The sequence below is a fragment of the Tursiops truncatus genome, chromosome 8 (genome assembly GCF_011762595.2).
Source record: "Tursiops truncatus isolate mTurTru1 chromosome 8, mTurTru1.mat.Y, whole genome shotgun sequence".
Classification (NCBI taxonomy): Eukaryota; Metazoa; Chordata; class Mammalia; order Artiodactyla; family Delphinidae; genus Tursiops; species Tursiops truncatus.
The window spans coordinates 17,344,189-17,367,875 of NC_047041.1; the positions used below are offsets into that span (position 1 = coordinate 17,344,189).

The following is a 23,687-nucleotide window of genomic DNA, read 5'->3' on the forward strand; positions in this document are numbered from 1 at the left end:
ATCTTAGAAGGAGGGGGAGGGGAGGGGAAGGAAGGAAAGGGGGGGCAATTGTTTTGTCACACACCATGATGCAAACTAATTATCCACCTCAGACCTTTTTCACAGCACACTGAGCTCTTGCAAAAGTAGGTTTCATGCTTGATTCCAGGATTTAGGTGTTACTAATCCAAAATAAGAAGCATATCCTATAAAGGAGGGGAAGGAGATTTAAAATGGTCAGAGCTAAACAATTATATGTGCTCCCATGATGTTGTGGGACTTCACTGCCAACCAGCTGCAGCTTTTGAAACATTCTGATCAGTTGCTTCTTAATAAGTCAATAAGGAAGGGCCCTTCCTCATCAGGAGAAACCACGGCAGAGGACTGTAGTTGCTGACTCCAGCCTTTTGGAAACAAGGGTTCCATGTTGCCCTTCTCGAAGAGATTTCACTGCAGCTCCCTTGAATAGCTGGTTGCTAAGGTGCAGCTTTAACTACAGGTCTTACCCAGTGAGAGAATAAGATGGCACCACTATCTTTCACAAGCGATAGATTTCTTGCCTCCTCTGTGCTTCTGTCAAACCTCAGGGAAGCCTTTATTTTTCTGCTATGTAGCATGTCCCAGTTTGAACCTGGCTGATGGATTTTCCCACAGAGTGGAAGCTCCAGGAGGCCATATTGGTTTTGTTCACTGCTGTACACCTGTCGTATCATAAGCACACAGTTGATACTTGTTGGACGAATAAATGAATTCCAAACCCCAAGGAGTTTAGATAGATAAATAAATAGAAGATTAGAAACGTAGCCAGCCATCAAAGGAGTGTTTTATTTTTGCCTCTTGGTGGTGGTATATTTAGAGAAGTTTCAAAAATGTTAGCTTGATTTTTTTTGGGAAATAAGAGCAAATGAGTCCTTCTCCCTGCTTGGAATATCATGCTGAGTGTAAGAAGACTGACTCCTCAGTTCCGATCCTGGCCCTAAATAAAACGGCCCTCTGACACAGTGGCAATTGTATCTTCTCAAGGATCCTAAGAAGGGACCAAGTTCTCCTTGGCCCTGATCCCTCTCAGCATATCAGCCAGACAGGATCGCTCATACGCAGGAGTCATTTTTCTCCTCTTTAGGAAAATGGGACGAAATCAGCCCTCATCCCTTCCCCGAGCATCATCAAGGAAGGAATACTCCAGGTCTCTCTGCTCTGCACCAAGTCAGAGGCAGCCTTGCTGCAGCTCTATCAATCACCCCTGAGTCGGGAGTGATAAGCCAACAACTGTTGTGTTCATAATAATTTGGTTAAATTAATAATTACGTTGTCCCCCTCCCCTCCCCCGTCCAGGAACGCTGCCGTTGTATATTGCGAGGGAGCCATAAGTCAAGTAGAACCCTGACGATCTGTCAGGCTGGGGCCGGGCTGCCTTTGCATCTGGTTTGATGAACTAATCAAAAACTGATTAGCACCTTTGTTCAAAGGGGATGCTGATTAATCAATTACTATTGATTGTGAGCATGGCTTCACTCGGCAGCAAAGAGACATCTGAAGGGGAAAAAAAAACACCCGATAAAAATTGAGCAGCTGTCATAGTGTTTAAATTTATTAAAACAAAATACATTACTTTTTATGAAGCTGTCTTGAAATGGGTCACTGAAGGAGAGCATATTGATTGAGAAAGGATGAACTTCTTAAATTTCTGTAGCCTAGAGACTGAATTCAATTATAATACAAGACAAACAGGTTAACACCCGTCTTAAACAGTCCATCAATAAATTAGAGGAGGTGTTGTACATTTAATGCTAAGCTGTGGTAATGAATAATATTACCATCCGTTCCCTGCTCCATCTGGGTAGAAACTTCATTCTTTCCTTATTATGGATAAATGTTATATCCTGCGTTTCCTTCACAATAATGATGGTCCGTCTTCTGCCGGCCCCTTGTCCCGCTTCCTCCCCCATACACCAGTGCCACCTCAGCTAATGCCGGTTTCCTCAGCACCATATGGTGCCCCAGCCTCACCCGGCAAAGCAAGTGGCCCAGCTGATCCTCCTCTTTAATCTGCATTAAAAAATTATGCTTGTGTGTAGTTCAGTGATTTAATTATTGGAGGACCTGGGGAGCTTCTCCAGTTCCACTTTGAACCCTTTCATTGACTTTTTGGGTGTTAACTTTATTGATGACGGATCCACAAGAGTTTTGCGTTGCTTTATCAATTACATCTGCTATTTCCCCGTGACAGCTGGTGGTTATTGCCACCCATGTGGAATAGAATAGCTTCAAGCCTATTTATCCTTCTATTTTATTTTAAAACTTTAAAAAAAAATGCCTCCAACTGCCTCCCTCCCTTCAGCAATGGAAGGTCCTTCGGGGACTGTTTAGTGGAGTGTGGTGGTGAATATGCCGCCTGCCAGGGAATGGCCCTCCGGCACAATCAGAGCAATCCGTCAGGCTTCTGCTTTGGAAGCAAAGGCACCAACAAGAAATTTCAGAGCTCTCGTGCTTCCCGGAGAGAGACACGTTTTCAACTCTGGCCCTACATACAAGAAAGTGATCTGGAAAAATCAACATCTCCCTCACAGTCCATAGAAAAGTACGGATGGAAGGCAGATTCTAAGTGGCTTTGATAATCCATGCCAGGTGTTAAGGAAGAATCTAGGTGAGCCGGCTATAGTCCCTTAAGTGGATTACAGAGGAAACGGGCTCAAAATATGGTCTAGATGTAGTTCATGGAAGCACTTAAAGGCCTTCAGATCCAGATTATCAGTTTTGGGGTGGGATATAAGACCATCTGGCTGTTGTGAGTGTCCGCAAAGTCCGGCTGAACTTGCTTGAAATGTGTGTAAGAAACTGTCAATAGACATAGCATTTGGGGGGACTCTTTCCTTACTGGCTCCCATGTAAAGTATGGCCCAGACTTGGCAAACAGGCAATTGCATTTTTTTTGTTAGGCTAGTAATAATAATGATGATGATAAAGAAAAACATCAAAAACCAGCTGGACTATGTAGACGAATTCAAGATCTGGCCCCTAAATCGCAGGCGAGGTCTCATTTAGCTTGTATTTGTATAGTATTTGACCGCTCGGGAAGCTTATGCACACATATGATCTCATTTGATCCACATTCATTCAACAATTGTTTGAGCTCCTCCTGTGTGCTGTGCTCAGGCCTGGGCACCAGGGATGCAGCAGTGAACAAGACCAACCAGGGGCTGGAGCTGCCCTGGATTTCACGTGCCAGGATCCTGCCCTCATACAGTTACATTCCAGTCAGGGAGACAAGCTCAAAACACAAGATAACGTCAGACTAATGCTGTGGGAAAAAATAAACCTGGGTAAAGTGAAAGTGAGTGACTGGGGCTGGGAAGAGGTGGAGGGTAGCCTAGAAATGCTCACCAGGGGAGGCCACTGGGACAGGAAGACCAAGAGATGAGCATGAGCCAGCCATGGGAGGATCGTCATGAAAATCCTGGGAGACTGTTAAGGAAGGGGTTGTTTACAAATGAGGGAACTGGGGCTCCAGAGGTTAAAATAATTTACTCAAGAGACAGAATCAGAATTTAAACATATGGGTCTTCCCGGTTCTTCAGGAAACAGAGACTTAGGTTGCCATGGCTCACGGGCCCAGCCGCTCCACGGCATGTGGGATCTTCCCGGACCGGGGCACGAACCCGTGTCCCCTGCATCGGCAGGCGGACTCTCAAGCACTGCGCCACCGGGGAAGCCCGAGACTTAGGTTTAAAGTGGTTATCCTTCCTCTGTGAGATCCACACTTCCTTTGCCCTGGTATCTTCTTGGGAACTCTTTCCCTCTTGGACCCTTTTCGATTCAGTCTGTGCATCCAAGGGATGAAGCAGGGAATGTTGAGCTCTCCAGAGCCCATCAGGTAGAGAGCCACGTGCTGACGACCGGGAAAGATCTCTTCCAGCGTTGAATCACGCTCTTTCCCATTCAAAGGGGACCTTAAACTCTGCTCAGATGTTTTCAGTGCCATTGTCCCATTGATCTCCTAAATTATGCGATGGATTTCCCACTGAGACGGTCCTAAATGCCACGGGAAAGTGTTGAGTTGCAGAAGGTTAACACATGTAGATTACCTTATTTTAAAATTCCTTTTAGTACAAGGCAGTGGACTGACAAATCATATTGGGTCCGTGCCAGCTTGGCCATGACTTTACCACCATGATGTAAGTTTGAATTTCATGGTATTGCTGATCTTCCCATAATCCAACATGCTGCTGTTTCCCCCATGGGGAGGAAGGAGACCATCAAATAGGAAATTTTCCTCCAAATTAAAGAGTTGGCAGGCTACAACACGAAATATGAATTCCAGTTCTACAGGTTGGACACTGCTTTGGGGTGACTTCACCATATTCATTAATCCATCCTCACACCCCCAAATGCCTGAGGTCCACTGAAGCATCTTTCTCCAGAGAGAGATTCTAGTGGGAAATGTATGTTTAGAAATACTTTTACAACCCTGTTCTCTTTATCAGATGTATACTCCTTTAAGGAAAACTCCAGTCTCATCCTCAGTGCCTTCCTGTTGCTTAAAATGGAAAAGGCAATCACACTTCTAAGTCCTTATTGTTAGATGAATAGGGAGGACTCGGGAGTGCGCCTTGTGGTCTCTTTGGTGATGATTAATGTCTTTGGGAGGATTTGCATCAAGTCATTTCCACTGTTGGTTACATTAACAAAATCAAGTTTACTTGAGAAGGGAGAAAAATCAACATTAAAAAAAAACTCTTGTTCTCATGTTTAGCTGACAGCAAGAGCTTAATATCCTGATACTTAAATGGTACACCTGAGTGATAACTTGGACTGGGCGGCTCACAGGACTGCCAGGCTCACAGCCTTGACCACCACCCAGGACCACCAGTCACACTGTGTGCCATTCTACGTAAATGAAAAGAAGGGGTTTGGTGACTTTAACTCAGCTAGTGTCTATGGGGCATCTTACCCTCTGAGAACAATGCTGAGTGTGCAGTACGACCCTCACCCCAAAGAGCTAGTAAGTATTTGCCTGGAATCAGTGACTGGAACTGGAATAAAGCCCTCTGTAGGCTTTATTACAGCAGATTTCAATTTGGCAAACACTTCTTGAGTGCCTATGATATGCCAAGCCCTGGCCCAGAGAGGCCCCTTCATATTCAGTGACACACTGGCCTCTCAAAACACCTCTGTGAATTGTATGATGGTGTTCCATGGCTCAGAGTAGCTGATTGACCTGCCTGGAGTCTCACAGAAAAGCAGTGAAGCCCAGCTTCTAGGCCAGATCTGTGGGCAAGTCCAGCGCACTTTCCAGCGGGCCATACAGGATGTGAGGTCCTAACTCTCCCTGCATCTCCTGTTCGGGCCTGTTTCTGGAGGATAACATAGGCAGTAACCGCCTAAGAGCCCGTGTGCGGTACTTCTGTTCTCAGTGAATACCTGCGGAGCTCTGGGTGGCAGGATGATGATGATGATGATGACTGCAGTTTTCCTTTAAGTAGCTTAACATAGTTCCTTTGAAACAGTAGCATAGCTGCAGTGACGTTGCTAGAATGAGATGCAGCCAAGGGGTAGTCCTAGATGCCTGGGATGCTGTGTGAGAACCTTCATGATTTTTCTTGCCTTACATTTATTCCTTCCCTTCCACTTTCTCAGAAGACAGAAAAGAAATGTTATGCTGCACGGAGGCTAGTGTGCTCCAATATATATTAACATCTTAATGGGAAAGCTGTGCATGTACTGTATACATTTACTACTCTCTGACAAGAGGGAATTAAATGTCAGAAGGATTTGTAGCATCTATAATTGAATTGCTGCTGAGAAAAGCAAATCTTAAAGAAGAATAACATATTAGGATTAGCAAATAATGTGGCATTTTGTCAGCGCATGCCATTCAGTTTGTTCCCCTTCAGTAATAAAGTTGTGCTTTTTAAAATGCACACTTATTTTTGTTGCCATGGCGGGAGCTGCAGTAGGTGATGAGAATGAGAAGCTGCGGTTTGCAGATGGTGCCAGGTTTGCGGCTTGGTTTTGTTTTGTCTTTGAGGTCAGATTTTGGTTTTGTCTCAGAGGTGGAAAATCCACTGTCAGGCTTTTTCTTTCTTTCTAGTAAGAAGTAACAAATGACATCATAGTCACTAAGCTTCCTATGCAATAGACTAATCCCTACAGCCCTAGGAAGCAGGGGGCAGCGATTCCACCATGAACACCGCTTCTCGAAGTTTCTAATTAAACTGGCTTGTCTAGCCAGACCGCAGCCCAGGAAAAAGACTAGAACTAAAGCAAGTGACAGAACTGCTGTGAAAAGTCAACAGCTTCACTTTTTTCCCAGCTATTCATCGATAGAGAAATTACAGAAGGTTGAGCATATGAATTGTCCAATAAATAGAGGTAGGAAGACCCATCTCCTTAGAACCTCCCCTATGTTTTAGGTATTAATTTTGAAGATGAGACCTCAGGTAGTTTATAACCTTTGTTTAAAAATAGTATGTGCATTTAAGGGGAGTGTCTAGCTCTTCACAAGTTTTTAAGCGTGCTTTCTAGCCCAGGCCAAGGGTGGGTTGAAAGGTGAAGGAAAGCCAGGGCAGGGTGGTCCTCCCGCCCTCCGCCATGTGCTCGAACCGTATTACTGTATCACACTTCAGCTCCTCCGAGGTGGCAATGTGAGTGTCCACCTGGGCTGAAGGTAGGCCGGCTGCAGCTGCAGCGGGCAGTCTGCTCAGCAGCCCCTCTGCCCACGTCGCTGTCTGCCAGGAGCTTGTCTAGGACATCCTGGCCATTCCCTAGCTATCCACGGATCTCTGCCTCGGGCAACAGAGCCTCCCAGGCTTTTCACAGATCCATGATTAAGGCATTCACATGGCAGTTGATGTCAGGCATCCCGTGCCAGGTGGTAAAGTAGCCATAGCAACCGGGATCTGTTAGGCAGCGTGACTGCCGGAGCCCCGGCAGTCAGTCATTTGAGAAGTAAGAACAAGTAGAGAAAAGGAGGCCCCTGCAGGGAGGGGAAGGAGGCTGAAGTTCCACTAGCCGTCACTCTTCTTGTCAGACCCTAAGGAACGAGCGTCTTCAGAACTCCCCCTTGCATATTGCCCACGAGGACAGGATCAAGCCAGGCCACCTGGCCCAAAGTAAAGAAAACTGAGCAGATTGGGCCATCACTCTTGGGAGAGTCTTTGAATTTTTTTGTCCTGGCGGTTTCTAAGATGCTAATGGGAACCCCATGTGGTTGAAGCTGTGACCCAAGCAGTAGTAGCCAACTTAGAATTCTGCAAGCAGCTCAGTAAACCCTCACCTGGAGCCAAGTTGTTCCAGCTTTTTGCCCAAAGAAGAGCTAACTCACGAATACTAAACAGTTCATGACTGAGCTGTCCTTAAAGAGTCTCGTGTTACACCTAGAGCCATAGACGGGGCTGCAGCACGGGACAGTGCAGGCAGGAAGGATTGGGCCCCAACTCTGAGTTGACACTTCCCAGCATCTACAAAGTGCCCCTGAAAATCAGGCTCATGGAAGGACAACGCCTCAGTTACTTGAAATCCCGTGTGAAGTGATCCGGGATGGCATTCCACAGTCCAGTCGGAACGTGTCACCCAAACTTGCTTGGTTCTTCAAGGCTGGAATAACCTTTGTGCCATAAATGTACACCAAGTCAAAATGTGGCTTTCCTCTTTGCGGTGACGGGGAAAAGCTAAGTCCCAGCAGGACGAACACTGTTACACCCGTTACTGAGAGGAGCAATCGTGTCTCTTAGAGACAGGAAAACACTCCCTCTGAACCAAAGAGCTGTCCACGTGCCTGAGGATCGGCCATGTTGCTAGTGTTTAGTTTTCAGTGTAGAAGCTGAGGACAGCTGCAGAATCTGTAGGTCTCCTTCTCTGCCTGATTCAGAAAAGTAGCCTGAGATCTGGAGAGGATGTCCCCCGTCACGTTCATGGGACCTGAGGGAAAGGGTCTGCACCCCAAGAGGAGAGGGATCTGTGGATGAGGGTGAAAGTCATAGACTCTCCCAGGGTTTTGTCTTCGAGGTAATCGCTCACGGAACTGGCCAGAGCTTTTGCTCTGTGAGCAGAACAGGAAAGGCCACAGAGCCGATGGACTTTGTCAGAGCCGTGCTCCTGTTGGTGGCTGATACTACCCTGGGTTCCAGTTTGCATCCTACTCCCTTAGCCCGGTGCCTCTCTGTGTAGAATCTTGTGTTACTGCTTTGTGCAGTGAGCCAGGCACCAGTCCACAGCCTCTAGGGGTAGGTAACCAGCCTCCAACTATACCCCTCACCACCTTGGCCCAATCAACGGCACTGTAAAAACTCCCCACCCAACCCACACGTGGACACACAAAAAGGAGTGAGGCGAGTCTGGAAACAGCGCCACTCTTCATAGCGGACGCCAGGCCATGCCAGGCGCTGGAGGATGGCCAGGACTGCATCAGTGCCCGCTGCAGTAAACCCCGGGGCGGGCCAGGGGTGGGAAGAGGCGGGGCAGAGCTGCAACCCACACTGTGCCCTGTAAATGCAGCATCACTTACCTTCTGGGTCTGTCTGCAGTGACTGAAGGCAGGGAAGATGTCTCGGGGATGAACTGGTGGTAGTAAACTTTCTGATCAAAGTGAATATCAGAAGATAGCTGGAGAGATTACCCCTATAAATAAGTATCTGTAAAATATGTATGTCCTTGAGGGTAGGGAAGATAACTAGAACCCAGGTATTTAATGTGGGCACAGGGCAGGGAGGAAAGAGCCGCACTGAGCCTCTTCAGCTCTGAGGTTCATGGGGAGCAAAGGTCAAAAGAATGGTTTTGGCTGGAAAAATTAATCCCACAGATCCGTATCCTGTGAGGTTGGTTGGTTGGTTCTTCTTTATCACAGAGCTTCCCCCTCCTTCCTCATCTCTCCTCCCTCTCTCCCTCCCTCGCCCCTGTTCTCTCTCTGGCTCTCTTTTCCTAGGCTTCTAGAATGTTCCTGTGCCTAGGCATGGAGAAGTCAGTCCTGTAACAGAGGACAGGGGAGTGCTTCCCCCGGTGGGTTAAGCCTGTGCTGGGGCAGCTTCCCTCCCCTCCATCTGCCTGGGACGGGACCTCTCTTCACCTCTCGCCTCTTGTACCTAACTTTCCCCGCTGCTCAGGAGCTGGCATCACCCAATTCTAAGACACAGGGAGTTAGTTGAAAGAGCCTTAGTTGAAAGAGCCTTATCTCTCAGTAGGTCTGAAGCTCATGGCCATTGGAGATGAGCTAATTCTCATTCCCACAAGGTCCCCTATTTTGACAGCTCCCTAAGGAAAGCACAACTTTCTGGCTTTTCCATGACTTTGGTCTCCCACTGAGCAATTTTGAACGTGTGCAGTTGGGGTGAGGGTCTCCAGCATGTAAAGCACCGTCCTCCAGCAGATACCCCGTGTCCAGGGGCGCCCTCCAGGGCACGCTCCCCTTCAACAAGCTCTGTTGTCTTAAAAGAAAAAAAAAAAGTTTCCGTAGCAGAGTTCTGCCTCGTTGAAATGACTTTCAAGACACAGAGGCTGTTGCCTCTGCAGTAGGCAGCGCGTTGGGCTGCGGAGGGAGATTCCACTCTGCCACATTTCAAGCGGAGCTTGTTAGACACGTGGCTGGAGGGGCCCACACATCACGGGGTGGGCTAATTGGCTGCAGTGCGCTCCGCCTCCAACCCATCTCCCTTCTCCAATTAAACTCCCTTCACCCTGTTGTCCTGGGCGACCCGCTGCTGCCTCTGATTTGGCACTTCTGTTTGGGTTTGGATTGGGGATTTTTTTTTTTTTGTCGTCCTTTCAAAGGTAACTTAATGAAATACTTTAAATACTTCATTTTTTAATTTAAACTCTTAATTAAAGCACTTTTCATGGAACCCTCAGTCACGAGTTATTTCCCCACATCCTTCAGTGCTTAACCTCAGAGTAGAATTGGAAATATCGATAGAAAGTGTAAATCGTGCCCTCCTGCTGAGAGCGTTGTATCAGGTTTCGGCTCAAAAGAGCACCATTACCTTTAGCTGTCACGGATCTGTACACTTGATCGATAAACTTCAAATATTATTAGAGGTGGAGGCTTCAGAGATTTGCTCTGTTCTTTGGAGAGAGACAGAGATAAATCTTTCTTAAAAATTGACTCGAATTTGCACTCTCCGTCTTCCTGGTGAAATGCATTTCTCTTAGGCGTCCAGCAACTGCTACGGGGACAGATTTATAGGCCGTGCGCTTCGTGTACTGAAAGATTTAAATGGTAAATCCTTCACATATGACTTCACAAATCATGTAAAGTTAAAAGTTTTTTACCGTTTCTGTTGCTGCTGTGCTTAAATTGTAAGGTGCAGCTAGTAAATCATTTTAATGGAGGTGTCATACTTGACTCAATAAAAAAAAAAAAAGACAATGGTTTAGCTTCCACTCCAAAATGTTAATGTATTAATCAACGGGAGAATAATTGTTTTTTACTACATTGTAAATCTCGGGTGCCATTAGGATTTCAGCAAGGGGTGAGGTAGACACATTCCTAAATTAAAATTGTTCACACTGCCATACATCCATTCTGCATGGCCATAGCTCATTCGGGGTTCACTCTGGAGTTGTCCCCCAGCCAAACATGTCGTTCCCCAGTCGAAAGAAGACATCCCGAGGGAGTGATGCTTATAAAGGAGAATTAATTGCATCGTGAAGTGTTAAATAAATAAAAGAAAAGCCATCTGTGGCAATGGACAATTATTCCTTGCTGTCTTTTTTGAAATAGGTTTTTAGACTGAGGCTTACTCCCTCATACATCCCAAATGTAGCAGGTATGTCACTTGCCTCTAGTTCCCTAATCCTTGTTTTATCTCTAGGCAGCTGGGGCTTTTGAGCTCCTTACTTTTCCCATGCAAATGCCTGGCAGGGAATAAGTCCCTGGGCATCTCTAGAAAGATGCTCCAGCCAGCCCTCCACAGCTCCCGTGACGGCCTGAAGGTGCCATTCTGAGCGCCCTTAAATAGTTAGGTCGGCCTCCTGAACAGGACCTGCAGCTGGTTACAGAGAGAGGGAATGCCAAGACCAGGTCAGGACTGGACAGACTCTATTTCTTCTCTCCCTGCTCCCTAAGCTTGTTTACCTGCGTTAGCATCCGATGCCGCTTAGAATGAAATGCCTCGAGGGGAGCACAGGTCAATGCAGCGCTGAGCAGGTCCCCTCGGTGGAACTTGATCCATCTTGACTGTTCTCTCTGACTCTTCCATTAAGAAAGAAGGTGACCTCTGACCCTGGAGGCAGTGTCGCCAGGGCTACTGGTGTCTCACAATACCCTCTACATCCCTATTCCTCTTCTGATTTCAACAGATTCTCGAGCAGGTGAAGAAGGCGCGATCAGGGCAGTGGATCACGCCGTGATTGGCGGCGTCGTGGCCGTGGTGGTGTTTGCCATGCTGTGTTTGCTCATCATCCTGGGGCGCTATTTTGCCAGACATAAAGGTAAGCCAGGCGCTTGGGCAGCCAGGAGGCCTCGTATCACCACGGCGCCTGCCTTTGGGGGACTTGGCGAGGTTGTCCTTGATAGGCAGTTCGGTTTCTGTGGCCACACAGCCTCTTTGATTCCTGAAACTGGGAGAGAAAAAAACAGAAATCTTAGCAGCGGCTGATTAGGACTCTGAGAGATGATGAGTAGCACTCCTTGATTTGGGTTTTTCTCTAAATGAACAGCTTTATAGGTGTGTTATTCTACAGTTCATTATTGGGGATAGAGTAAAAATTAGGAGGGACTGGTGTGTGAGGTGTGGTTTATCAAACCCCTAAATGATAAACAGGGAATAGACAGCTGCATAACCTTCTGCTTTGCGGGATGCAGGTAGACTAGCCCTGCTCTCCGACCCCCAACTCTGGGTAAGCTGGTCACAGCAGCTAGGATACTTTCTTGGTTTGATGTGCCTTAAAAGCCACATAAATATGTATTTTTAAAATTATGAGTGCAATTGATTTAAATTGCCATTAATCATGTCACTTATCAGCTGTGCCGTCTGGATGGGCAATCATCTTCGGGAAGGCTCCTCCTCTCTGCCCCATGCTGCTCTGAGCCTCTTCTCTCCCCTCCATAATTTATCCTTCCCTTTGTTTGTCGGCCCTTGTCTTTCTTGGGTATTTTTCTCAAGTGCTGTGCAGTGGGCTCCCGAGCCTTTCCTATAGTATAAACTCCAGGCACTGGCAGTCTGCTTGATTGTAGAACTCGGGCTTGGGGAGGGTCCCCTGAGCACAGCAACAGAGGTCCAAGGTGTTTGACAATCACCTTTAGAATCCGAAGTGCCCGTCTTGAGCGTAAAACGGTTTGGGGCCCTCAGTACTGGGAGTCCTTCAATGAGTACTGCACAGGCCCAGCACTCTGTATACCCTCCGCCCACGCCCAGGAGGCAGTCTGGCCAGAGAGCAGGGCCAAAGTCTGCACAGAAGCTGAGGGGACCCAGGGAAGAGGGCATACTCTATAGCGGAAAGGGACGTGGGGGAACCATCTGACCGCCTGCCTTCTCAGACTTGTCACTTTGAAAACTTGAAAATACAACAAATAGATTGGCCTTTCTTACTTAAGACTCTTGGAGAATACAATAGCCAATGGGAGGAGGGTGATTTGATTATGACGGGCAGTGGAAGCTCTACCTGTATTTCATACTGAGGTGCAACCCTTGTCTTTCTCCGTGTAAACCATTGGGACTTGCTGATAAAGAGTGTCACCAACTCCGTGAACGTTCTGTCTATTGTCATTATAAAGTGGCTATGCCAATTAGCAAATCCATGAATCTGGGTCCGGGCTAGAGTGACTTCAGGAGCGAGAATCACTTGTTCCTTAAGGCAGATCCCACGCCTTGATTCCAGCTGTTACAATATCAGATTATTTCTTGATCTGGAACCCCACTCTGTGATGGAAGGCAGAAGAAAACCAAACCTCCTTGTGCAAGTTGAAGCACATTTTCACTTACGGACAGGCAACAGTGCTTCCTGAAGACAGGAGACGAGGGTTCAGATAAATGATGTGAGATGACAATAGAACGTCAGCAGGGCCCTAATTCATTTATTGGCTAATTGCTCTTCCTTGCTTTGGTCTTTAACCATGTCCGTGTACATATCTGGCCATTGGTCCTGGGCGTTTACTGTCAGCAGCTCTCCAGCTTTCTGCATTTTTAGCTCCCACTCACGTCTTCTTCTGCTGACATCCTCTGGTCATAATCACGGCTCTAATGTCTCATTTGCTGAATTATATCGCAGCGGTTCAGTTGGAGTGGTGCCTTTGGAACCCCCGGATCCCCATTTGTCTCACCCACCTCGCTCTCTTCTTCCAATTGTTTTTTCCCCTCTGCTGCCTGCACACCACTTCGGCTGATGATGGCCATAAAGCAGGTTGCCATCTCTATACCACTTTACACAGAGGCCATCAGACAGTCACGGTGCTTTACCCCTTCATCTTTCAGGTACATACTTCACTCATGAAGCCAAAGGAGCCGATGACGCAGCAGACGCAGACACAGCTATAATCAATGCAGAAGGAGGACAGAACAACTCCGAAGAAAAGAAAGAGTACTTCATCTAGATCAGCCTTTTTGTTTCAATGAGGTGTCCAACTGGCCCTATTTAGATGATAAAGAGACAGTGATATTGGAATTTGCAAGAAATTCGTGTGGTTTTTTACGAATGGGTGGAAAGGTGTGAGACTGGGAAGGCTTGGGATTTGCTGTGTAAAAAAAAAAGAAGAAGAAAGAAAGAAAGAAATGTTCTTTGAAAATTACACTCTGCTGTTTGACACCTCTTTTTTTGTTTGTTTGTTTTTTCAATTTTTATTTCTTCCTACCAAGTCAAACTTGGATACTTGGATTTAGTTTGGATAGATTGCAGAAAATTCTGTGCCTTGTTTTTCGTTTCTTGGTTGTGTTCCTTTTTTTTTTTTTTCCTCTCCTCCCTCCTTTGTGCGCATTTATTTTTCCAAAAAAACTTTGGATTTTTTTTTTTTCCAAAATCTCCCATTTTGGAATTTGCCTGCTGGGATTCCTTAGAATCTTCCCCCCCCCTTATTTTCTTATTGTTTTTCCTTTCCTTTGTTTATTTTTTGAAGTAACTGCTTTCTGTTCAAAATTCAGTTTCATAAAAGGAGAACCAGCACAGTTTAGATTTCATAGTTCAGAATTTAGTGTATCCATAATGCATTTCTTCTCTGTTGTCGTAAAGATTTGGGTGAACAAACAATGAGAACTCTTTGCTGCTGCCCATGTTTCAAATACTTAGAGCAGTGAAGACTAGAAAACTTAGACTGTGATTCAGAAACTGTTCTGTTTGCTGTGGAACTACATTACTGTACAGGGTTATCTGCAAGTGAGGTGTGTCACAATGAGATTGAATCTGTCTTTAATTCTGTATCTGTAGACGGCTCAGTATAGATACCCCACGCTGTCTAGAAAAGTTTGGGGCGGAAAGGGCTCCTCCTTTTTCAGTGCCCTAAACAGACGTGACAGGTGAGGTCTGTTCCATTTATATAAGTGGGCAAATTTGAGTTGCCACAGAAAGGGAAGTAGGGAGGGGGGAAAGATAGTTCTGCTCTGGTTATTTCTGTTCCAAATGATTCCATCCACCTTTCCCAATCGGCCTTACTTCTCACTAATTTGTAGGAAAAAGCAAGTCCGTCTCGTGTGCGAATGACTGAATGGGACAGGGTTTATTTTGTTTTATTTTTGTTTCGTTTTGTTTTTTGCTTTGTGCTTAGTTAGGAAGGCAGTAGGATGTGGCCTGCATGTACTGTATATTACAGATATTTGTCATGCTGGGATTTCCAACTCGAATCCGTGTGAAACTTTCATTCCTTCAGATTTGGCTTGACAAAGGCAGGAGATACAAAAGAAGGGCCAGTATTGTTCTCAGACTGGTCTGCTGTCCATCTCAGTTCTCGAAAGGTCAGAGCAGAGGTGGAAAAACAGCATGTAGGGATTTTTCAGTTACTTAATCAAAACTCAAATGTGAGTGTTTTTATCTTTTTACCTTTCATACACTAGCCTTGGCCTCTTTCCTCAGCCTTAAGAACCGTCTGCCAAAAAATTACTGATCCTCGCATGATGGCAGCCATAGTGCATAGCTACTAAAATAAGTTACCTTGAACATATCTTGGATGGGGAGCCTTGGGAAGAGGTAGAGGAGTCAAGTTACCATTTACCTTTTTTTAAAGAAATGTGGGGATTTTCACTGAAATGTCTAGGAAATCTAGAAGTAGTCCCGAAGGACGAAAACTAAACTCTTACCGTACGTTTTGGTAAGGCTCCAGACTCCAGAATACAGTCCCTATGGAAAGATGGCATCAAAAAACAGATAGATCTATATATATATAAATATATATTATATAACATTTTCAGTGAGTAATTTTGGATTTTGCAAGATGCATTTTTACTATTGTTACATTATGTGGAAAACTTACGCTGATTTATTTAAGGGGAAAAAAAGTGTCAACTCTTTGTTGTTTGAAAGCGTGTTTATTTTTCTTGTCTTTATTTTAACCTTTGATAGAACCATTGCAACATGGGGGCCTTTTGGGAACGGACTGGTATGTAAAAGAAAATCCATATTGAGCAGCATTTTGTTTTCCCCTCTCCTATCCCTAGGCACTTAACCAAGACAAAAAGCCACAACAAACATCCCTTCTTCAGTGAATTTTATAATGTGCAGCTCTATTCCGAGCCCTTAGCACCCATTCCGACCATAGTGTAATCGTATCGAAGGGTGAGAACCATTTAGCATGTCATTGAAAGGCTTTTCTCAGTTGTTCTTTTTAGGAAAAAAAAAAAACAAACAAAAAAAAACAAAACCCCCCCCACAAAACCCTACCATTGCTCATTGAATTGGCATCTCATTTTGGGGACCTCCCATCTTTCCGTTTTGAAAAGTGTACAGTAGTGCAGTGCTCCTGATGTGACTCTATGGCTTACAATGTTGACATGTCTCAGGTTCATGTGTTTTGATTGGTGTTTTCCGTCTCAGGTAGATTGCGAAGTGTAGGCCCCATGCATTGGAAAAAGATAATAATAATAATAAAACAAAGCAAAAACAGGAAATTATGGATTTTAGTTGTATATTGGTTTATGTATTTTTTTCTTAAGTATACAGTGCACTGTTTGAAATGTATTGTTGAGTATTACTTTGTACAGGTTGATCACTTTTTTTAGAGTGAAGAAAGAACAAACTTGTTTTTTGTGTTTTTTAAAGGAATATAAAATAATGAAGGATGTATAATTGATGCCAAATAAGCTTGTTCTTTAGTCACGCCAACGTCTGACTTTTCCCTTTAGGCAGTTCTGGTTTTGAGGTGTACATGAACGATGTTACGGTGTATGAAACTCCATATCCATATGTTCCATTCCCATTTTGTATTGGTTCATGTATACCATTTTTACAAAAAAAAAGAAAAAAAAAGAAGTACTATAAAATATCTGTCTTCTTAATAAAAAAATTAATGTTACAAAGTGATCCTTTTTTCTCATCATGGACTTCTTACGGATGTCTCGGCCTGGGAGAAGATGGGCCCCCGGTCCGGCTTCCTCCTTAGCACCTCGCGCAGGGCCAGGAGCAGGGGCAGTAGATGCTAGGAGGTGCTGCCGACTGGGCTTCTCGGGACCGCCTTCTCTCCTCCTCTGCTCATCCTTCCTGCCCTTGATCTCTCCTCCCCTCTCAGCGGACAGGTGGGCCAGGTGCTCTGGCATCGCGGACTCAGCCGTCTGTGCAGGTGCGCAGGCTGCAGTGCGGGCCAGCCCAGGACGGCCTCTCCCGTGGATGCGTCTCCCGCCCTCACTCCCCTGTTTCCACCCAGCACCCCACACCCACTCCCCTGTGTTGCCTGCTCCACTTGTCTCTTCCTTTGGGATTTCGTGTCTTCACAATTCATCCTTCTTCATTTCAAGTTCTCTCTCCTTTAACAAAAAGACGTGATCTGCAGAGGACGAGCCTGGCCGCCAACGGAAGATCGTTCTCACTTACTGTTTAGGCTGCTGGGGCTTCCAGGCCGGGTGTACAGCAGGATTCAGTCTGTCACCGTCCCCCTTGCCTTGCAGGCCGAGGCGAGCAATGACTGCACTTCATGGTGACCGATCTTTCAAATGCTCAGATCACACGTGAGCCGCCCCGAATGGCCCTTTCCCACCGTTCACCCAGCTGTGGCTGAGTTCCCCTTTTCTCTCTCAGGCAGGTGGTGGGGAAGGTTCAGCGGTGGGAGAAAAGGTAAGCTCCAGAAAAACCAAAGGCTGCGTACTTCATTTCAGCCCTTCCATCCTGGCCTGGTCTCTCGCCTGTCTCTATAAAAATCTGCTAATTGGACATGCAGTTACTGGGCGACTGCTGTACGTTCAGCATCACGAGAAACACAGGGAAGTGTAAGATCATCTCTGGAGACCAACCAGGGCATCGGTTATACCCACATAAACACATGAAACGGTCCCCAGCTGTGGGGGGCACCCCAACTATGGTTAAGGGGCCCAGAGAGTGCCGTGGAAATTTCTTGGAGAACGGAAATCAGTGAAGCCTGGAGAGTCAAGACAGCTTCCTGGAGGAGCTGGGATTCCAGCTAGACCTTAAAGGATGGCTAGTGGAGAGCGAAGTGAGTCGGAGGTACAGATGGCAGTAAGCCCAGCCAGCCCGCTGATTCGCATGGGAAGAAAAAAGCAAAATCAGGAGAGGTGTGGAGCGTGGGATCAATCTTCCAGCTGTTCTCAAAGTCCAGACAGGAGTCAAGATTTCAGGGGCCTCTCCCAGCCTCTGCCCCCGGGCAGGGAGCAGTGGGGAGCCCTGATTCATCATAGCTCTGTAAAAAGACCTATAGGTGATAGAGGCTAGAGATCAAGAGTTCGTGCTAAGAGACAGCCTGGCTTCCGATCTCCACTCCACCGCTTGTTAGCTGTGAAACCTTGGGCGAGTTCCCCAACCTGCCCGGCCTTGGTCTCCTGCTCTGTAAGGGAGGGGGTCACCGTGTTAGGAGAGGGAAGTGAGATTGGCAGTAAGTGCTGAGTCCATAATATGCCAGATGCAGAGTAAACATGTTACATGTGAATCATAACACAGGCTAGAGGCGAATGGTGGTTAGAGAGGCAGAGGTTACCCAAGGCTACCAAGAAGTGGTCACGACTCAAGTGAAGGGAGCCATCTGGGTTCCTGTGGACACCTCGTGCCCTCGTGGAGCTTGCCCTAGCGTGTTTAAGGACCCCTTTGTCCTCAACACTCACTAGGGTAGTTATTCCAGTCCACGTGGCACGTGGTATGCTTAGTGTCCCCAGCCCTCTCCCCTTGTCTGTAGCGTGATGCTCCAGATACAGCTGCGACCTGCAGACAAGGGGGACCCGGGGTGTTCAGTGAACGGAGGCAGATGTGAGGTGGCGTCTTGCTGCACTTTTGCCACTTGGGTCCCACAGGGTATGCAAGGGGAAGCTTCCAGAAGCAGTTCCCGTCAGCAGGAGCTTGATAAGTTGCCCAGTCCTTCCTTCGGTGTGCGAGTGCAAATGGCCCTCATTTCCTCCAGAGAGTTTTCATGAATGTTTTGGCCTGCTTGCCTTCTCCAAATACATCAGCTGGAACCCCGAGGTGCTATGTGGATGGTAATTGGCGCAATCTTTCACTGTCCTCCATCTACTGGCAACGTAATCCTTGTACTGCTGTGGGCTTAGTCCACAGAGAAATGTTCCTTTGATTCTGTCATCCAGAGCTTTAAAGCAACCAGGCAGTCACCATGCTACAGGTGGAAGGACCCTGCTTAAGTGAAGGCATTTTGTTTCATTATAAAATTATGCCCAAGACCCTTTTTATACTCACACCTTTTTGCCAGGATGCCAAGTACATGGCCCTTAGTCGTGAAGAGCTGGCTGCCAAATTCCTTCAGAGTGAAATTTGTATCCACAGCTGCACATGTATGGTTTGGAAGTATTTCCCGAATGAAGTACTTGGATGTCCTGACACACTGTGCAGGAGAAGGGGAGGGGACTCTTGGCCGTCATCCAAAAGACTCTGTGGGCAATACACTGAAGTCAGTCGTAGGCACATAGCAGGCACGTAGCAAGTAGTAGATCATTACAGGGAGACAGCCCAAGCATCTGGTTGCCCGAATCTCACTTTATACTTAGTCTGAACAGGTCACCAATTCTGTATTTCAGCCCTGACATTTAGAAGTCCATCCTCAATATAGGTAGCCTTCGGGTTGGCCTTGAACAAGTTAGCCAGCCAGCCCTTAGTTTATTGCTATTAGTCCCATCGTTCTCAAGGACCCGCTGGGACAGAATATCGTTCTTCCCTACAGAGAATGACATTTTTGCTAATGGCTAAGCAAAGCCTCACCATTGCCCACATACATTGTGAGGGGCCTTCAGAATGAGGTATGGCATGTTGCAAACATTCAAACCATATTCCTTGCCTTGTGTTCATCTCAAAATTGTGAAGTGCGCCTCCATGAGAGCCACATGTCATCCCCACGCCACATCGTTACACATGCCAGCAAGAGGGTGTTAGGCACAAGGATAATGTCAGCACCCCAAAACTGAGACTTGAAAGCCAGAATCTTCTGTTTTCAAGTCTTCTAATCCTCAGCTTCCAGGCTCTTCTGTACACAGGAGATGTTATCTGCTTTGTTTTTTGTGTTTTTAATTTTTCCTCCCAAAGCGAACATAACATGTCTACTGCCCCTGGTGGTCAGTGCAGGAAATGCAACTCGGATCTTCCATGTTTAAATACAGAATTAATTCTAGCAAAGAATGGGACTTAAAGTCTACTGTTTTTTCTCTTCACACACACACGCACACCCACCCTCAAGTCCCACTTTACTCCCTCCTAATCCTTGGAGGTGTTGAGCTGTGGGGTGGTGATTCCGGGGAAAATGAAGACTACCACTGAGGGTCAAACCGACGCAGGACTCCAGCTGTCCTCCAAACGTGCACGGCTCACAGTCATATTTCAGACATGATCACCTTAAACCTTCCGTAAGTGCTACCTTCTCAGGTTAATTAACCACCAGGCTTAAACTTGCTGTTACCAGCAGGAAGTCCATCCTAAAGTCAGCAATGTTACCATTGCATCTTCTAATACTGTTTATCTTGCATTAGTGTTTACTTAGGGGGAAATTGATCCGTAATTGACATTTCAGTCTTCCAGAGCTGGTGTCGGAAGAGCATATTGCAAGCCTTTAATAGCAAGCGAATATTTAAATCCCTTCATGGTTACCGAATATTGAAATGTGTGCCTTTATTACTCTTTTTGGTTTGTTTTCTCTGTGGTTGTGTATTTCATCATTTAAACTTGCAACGGATGCTGGCAGGCTCGGGTCTAGCTAATCCACAAAAGCTGTTTGCCCAGACACAGCAGCCCTGATTAAAAAGTATTGCTATGGAAGGGAGCCTTCTGTACTAATCAGTCTCTGTTAGCTAGTGACGAAATTACTATCCATCTCTCTCTCTCTCTCTCTCTGTGTCTCTCTCTCTTTCTCTCTCTCTTTCTCTCCCTCTCTCTAGGCCTGTTTTCTCTAACCTCCTCTCCCTGAATAAAGTGATGGGGGCAGCTCTAGTGTTGCAATTAGGAGCATGAATCTTTTATCGTTTGGACAACGAAGGGAAAATGCCATTACTGTCAACCGAAATGTCCTACTTGGGTTTTTTTGCTCCTACTTCCCTGCCAAAGCCCATTGCTGCTGCTGAAAGTGTATAACGTTCACAGCTGTTCCTGATGGCTTGATTCTTAACACAGCCAGAAATGTAGCCCGGGAGATGCTTAAGACAGTTTATGGAAAATAATAGATTTCCTTGCAGAGACACCAATGCATCAAGAAGGGTTTTGAGTAACGCTAGACACAGCCAAGATCACCAATTTTCTCCCTCTCTGGCTTCAGTAACAGAGGCTATTGCTTAAAAAAGAAAAAATCAGGCCCTCTTGAATCCTCTGTGTTTTCCCGGTTGGTTTCTATCAGCACCCACAAGTCTCTGGCTACAGCGGCCTCTGTCTCACCACTCATCTCCAGCAGCCGTGAGATCTGACCAGAAGCAGCGCCTACAGAAGTGGAAAGGAAGGGATGCTGCAGAGAGGAGAAGAAGAACTCGCGGGACAGCCAGCCACTGAGAGCTGAGACTAGGTCCACCAGCCGGGCTCCAGAGACAGAGGTGGCCATGTTGAAGGTCACCGCTACCGTACTAGCACAAAGGTGGGGTCCTTCCCTGTGTGGCATCCCCACGTGGCCATCAGAAATGCCAAGAAGTGGTGTAGGTAGTTCCTCTGAGTTTCAGCCAGCCAGCCCCATCACCATGCTGCCTCCCAGACCCAGCCCTTAGTCAGGAACCTCTGGGAAGGAAACACCCTCCCCTTGGCAGGTCAAGAGGGAGTAGCTTCTCGGATACAAGTGTTTGGAAGGCTGCAAGGAGGAAACGGCAAGCAGTGCATCACAAGTTTGCAGCTTTCAGACTGTTCCTGCAAATGCATGTCAAAAGCCATGTGTTTCTTCGCCCCAGAGTGCCTCCCCAGTCGTGCCAGAGGCCACCACCAGCCAGATCTCCCTCACCCTTCTGCCCAAGGTGCAACCACAAACACCCCCAGCCAAGTTGCTACCACTCCCCCACTGTTTTCATTCTCAGCTTCTCCTAAATGGAAACCATTAATCATACTAAACTGTGCAATGATTCCGTGATAAGGAGAACGCTGACGGCAAAAATCATTCTCCTTTGTTGTTCCAGGCAGGCAAAAGGCAGAAGTATTAGCTCGTTGCCCTGCCTGGCTCCTTGCAAATGCTGACCGTGTGTTTGCCCACGCAGCTGCCTCTATGCACACAGCTTATTTTAGCACCAGTCTAAGGCATCCGACTGTTGACAGAATACGAGGCGCCCAGCCACCTCTTCCTTATTCCGAGGACCGCCAGTAAACTTGTAACTGTGGGCGCTCCCTGAACTCTTTCCCATCTCAAGGGCCCCAGAGCTGGGGGAGAAATGCTGTGGGACCCGGGGGGGAGATGCTGTGGGACTCGTGGAAGACCCGAGGGGGCCTCAGGGTGAGCTTGTGGGGTAAGCTACGCCACCAACCACACATTTTTGCCAGCTGCATTTTGGGAAGAAGCCAGGTGTGGGTACCAAGGAGGTTTTTGGCCTTTCAGAATTCGATGTCTGCTTTGCTTTCAACCAGCCTCTTTGTAAGCCACCCCTTCTGAATTAGAATCATTTTCCAAAAGCTCTTAAGCTATGATTAATGCCAGGGTTGTTTTTAACAATCATCCTGCCAGTCTTAAGCTGTAGTCATTTTCAGTAATTTGGAGCGCTCAGAGGCAAGCCAGGAGTTTGTTGACAACAAAACCCACAAGAGCACAGCCAGGCAGCCACAAAAGATGGAAAAGCCAAGGGACCATTTGGGCTTAGCTGGCTTTCTGCTCCCAGAGTTTCACCACTAAAAGTTTGATTGAATGCTCACAATGCATTAAAGATCCCACTGTGAACATGGCTTGGTGAGAGGGCTGCCAGCCTAGCTTTTGTGTGAACAAACGAGCGTGTTTGGAGGGCTCCTGGTTCATCTATGGACGCGTGTAGTTCATTCACGCCGTCCCCCAACCAGAGAACCCTCATTTGTCTTCCCTTTGCCAACATCAAAAACCGGGAAAGAAAAGTGGTTGCTTTGCTCTGGGGCTGTTTTCTTCCTATGAATGCTGAGTAAGTCCTGAGCCAGGATTTAGGAACCCAGCTCCATGGATGGCCCCGGCCACTTCCCCAGCCATGTGTATTAAGCTAGTGTTCTCTTTTTAATCTTGGTAGTTTCATGCTAGAGTGTCCATCTGTTTGAAAGCCCAAACTGAAGCTGTGGCTTGAAACGTCCGTGATCACAGGTTTCCTTAGACTCGGCTTCAGATGGTACTTATTTCCAGCTCATTACTTCCTCCAGTAGGAAAGGGTCAGCTCTGAGTGATGGAGTTTAACCCAATGAATTTGGTCTGATTGATAGATGTCTGTGTCTCAATCCAGCACTAGCTGTTACAAGGTTCTGTTGCTAGCCAGGAAGGATACAGATTTCTGTGTGTAGCTTGGAGCTTTCATGAGCTAACTTCCAATAAACTCCCTTCACCCATGAATCACAACTGGAGCCCCAGTCCAGCGTCCAACATGGCCTTAGAGGCACCTGTCATGTTCCCTCTCAGTCCCTACTGATTTCAAGCCCCTTTCTTCTTGAAGCCAAATGGGCAGATTTCTAGGGTTTGGTCTCTGGGTCATGCTTCTGTTTTGGCCAAAGAGAAACACATAGTCTACCAGTGACTCTCCACAGCCCTGCTCTCCCCACCTCTTAAAGAGTTTTGCTGGTTTTTCCTGGCCGCTTTTCAAGGGCCCCGTTGGGACATAGCACCTGCCTTAGGATCACGAGGCTTTGGGGGAATGAAAAGTGCCCCCCAAACCTTCTTCTTCTCTCATATCCCCTTTCTCAATGAATAACCATCATCATTCAGATGAACCAGAAACCTGAGAGTCATTCTTGATTCCTCCCTCACCCTCATCTCCCACTTCCATCTGGTTCCTGAACCCTGCCCGCTGCCCCCTAAACACTTCTCCAAGGTGACCCAGCCTCATCATTTCCACGTCATGTGCCTGGTCCAGGCCCTTTACCTTCAACGGCAGGAATGCAATGGCCTCTTCTCTGGTTCCCCAGTGCCTCGGCCCCTAGCTCCATCATCAGCCCTAACTGGAGTGAATGGGGTCCCTCCCCTGCTTGGAACCCATTCTTGGTTAACCTTAGACTGCAGAATACCGTAA

The 23,687-nt window shown here is 46.8% G+C and overlaps 1 protein-coding gene across 3 annotated transcripts in view; it reads left to right on the forward strand.

The window, feature by feature from the left end:
* Positions 1 to 16,416, forward strand: part of CADM1 (cell adhesion molecule 1) — a 335,390-nt gene extending 318,974 nt beyond the window's left edge. For all 3 annotated transcript variants that reach the window (XM_073808164.1, XM_019941855.3, XM_019941856.3), the window contains 2 exons: positions 11,272 to 11,403; positions 13,386 to 16,416. In XM_073808164.1, coding sequence (XP_073664265.1) covers positions 11,272 to 11,403; positions 13,386 to 13,504 — 251 coding nt within the window. In that variant the 3' untranslated portion in view covers positions 13,505 to 16,416. The remainder of the gene's footprint in view (positions 1 to 11,271; positions 11,404 to 13,385) is intronic.
* Positions 16,417 to 23,687: the final 7,271 nt, after the last annotated feature.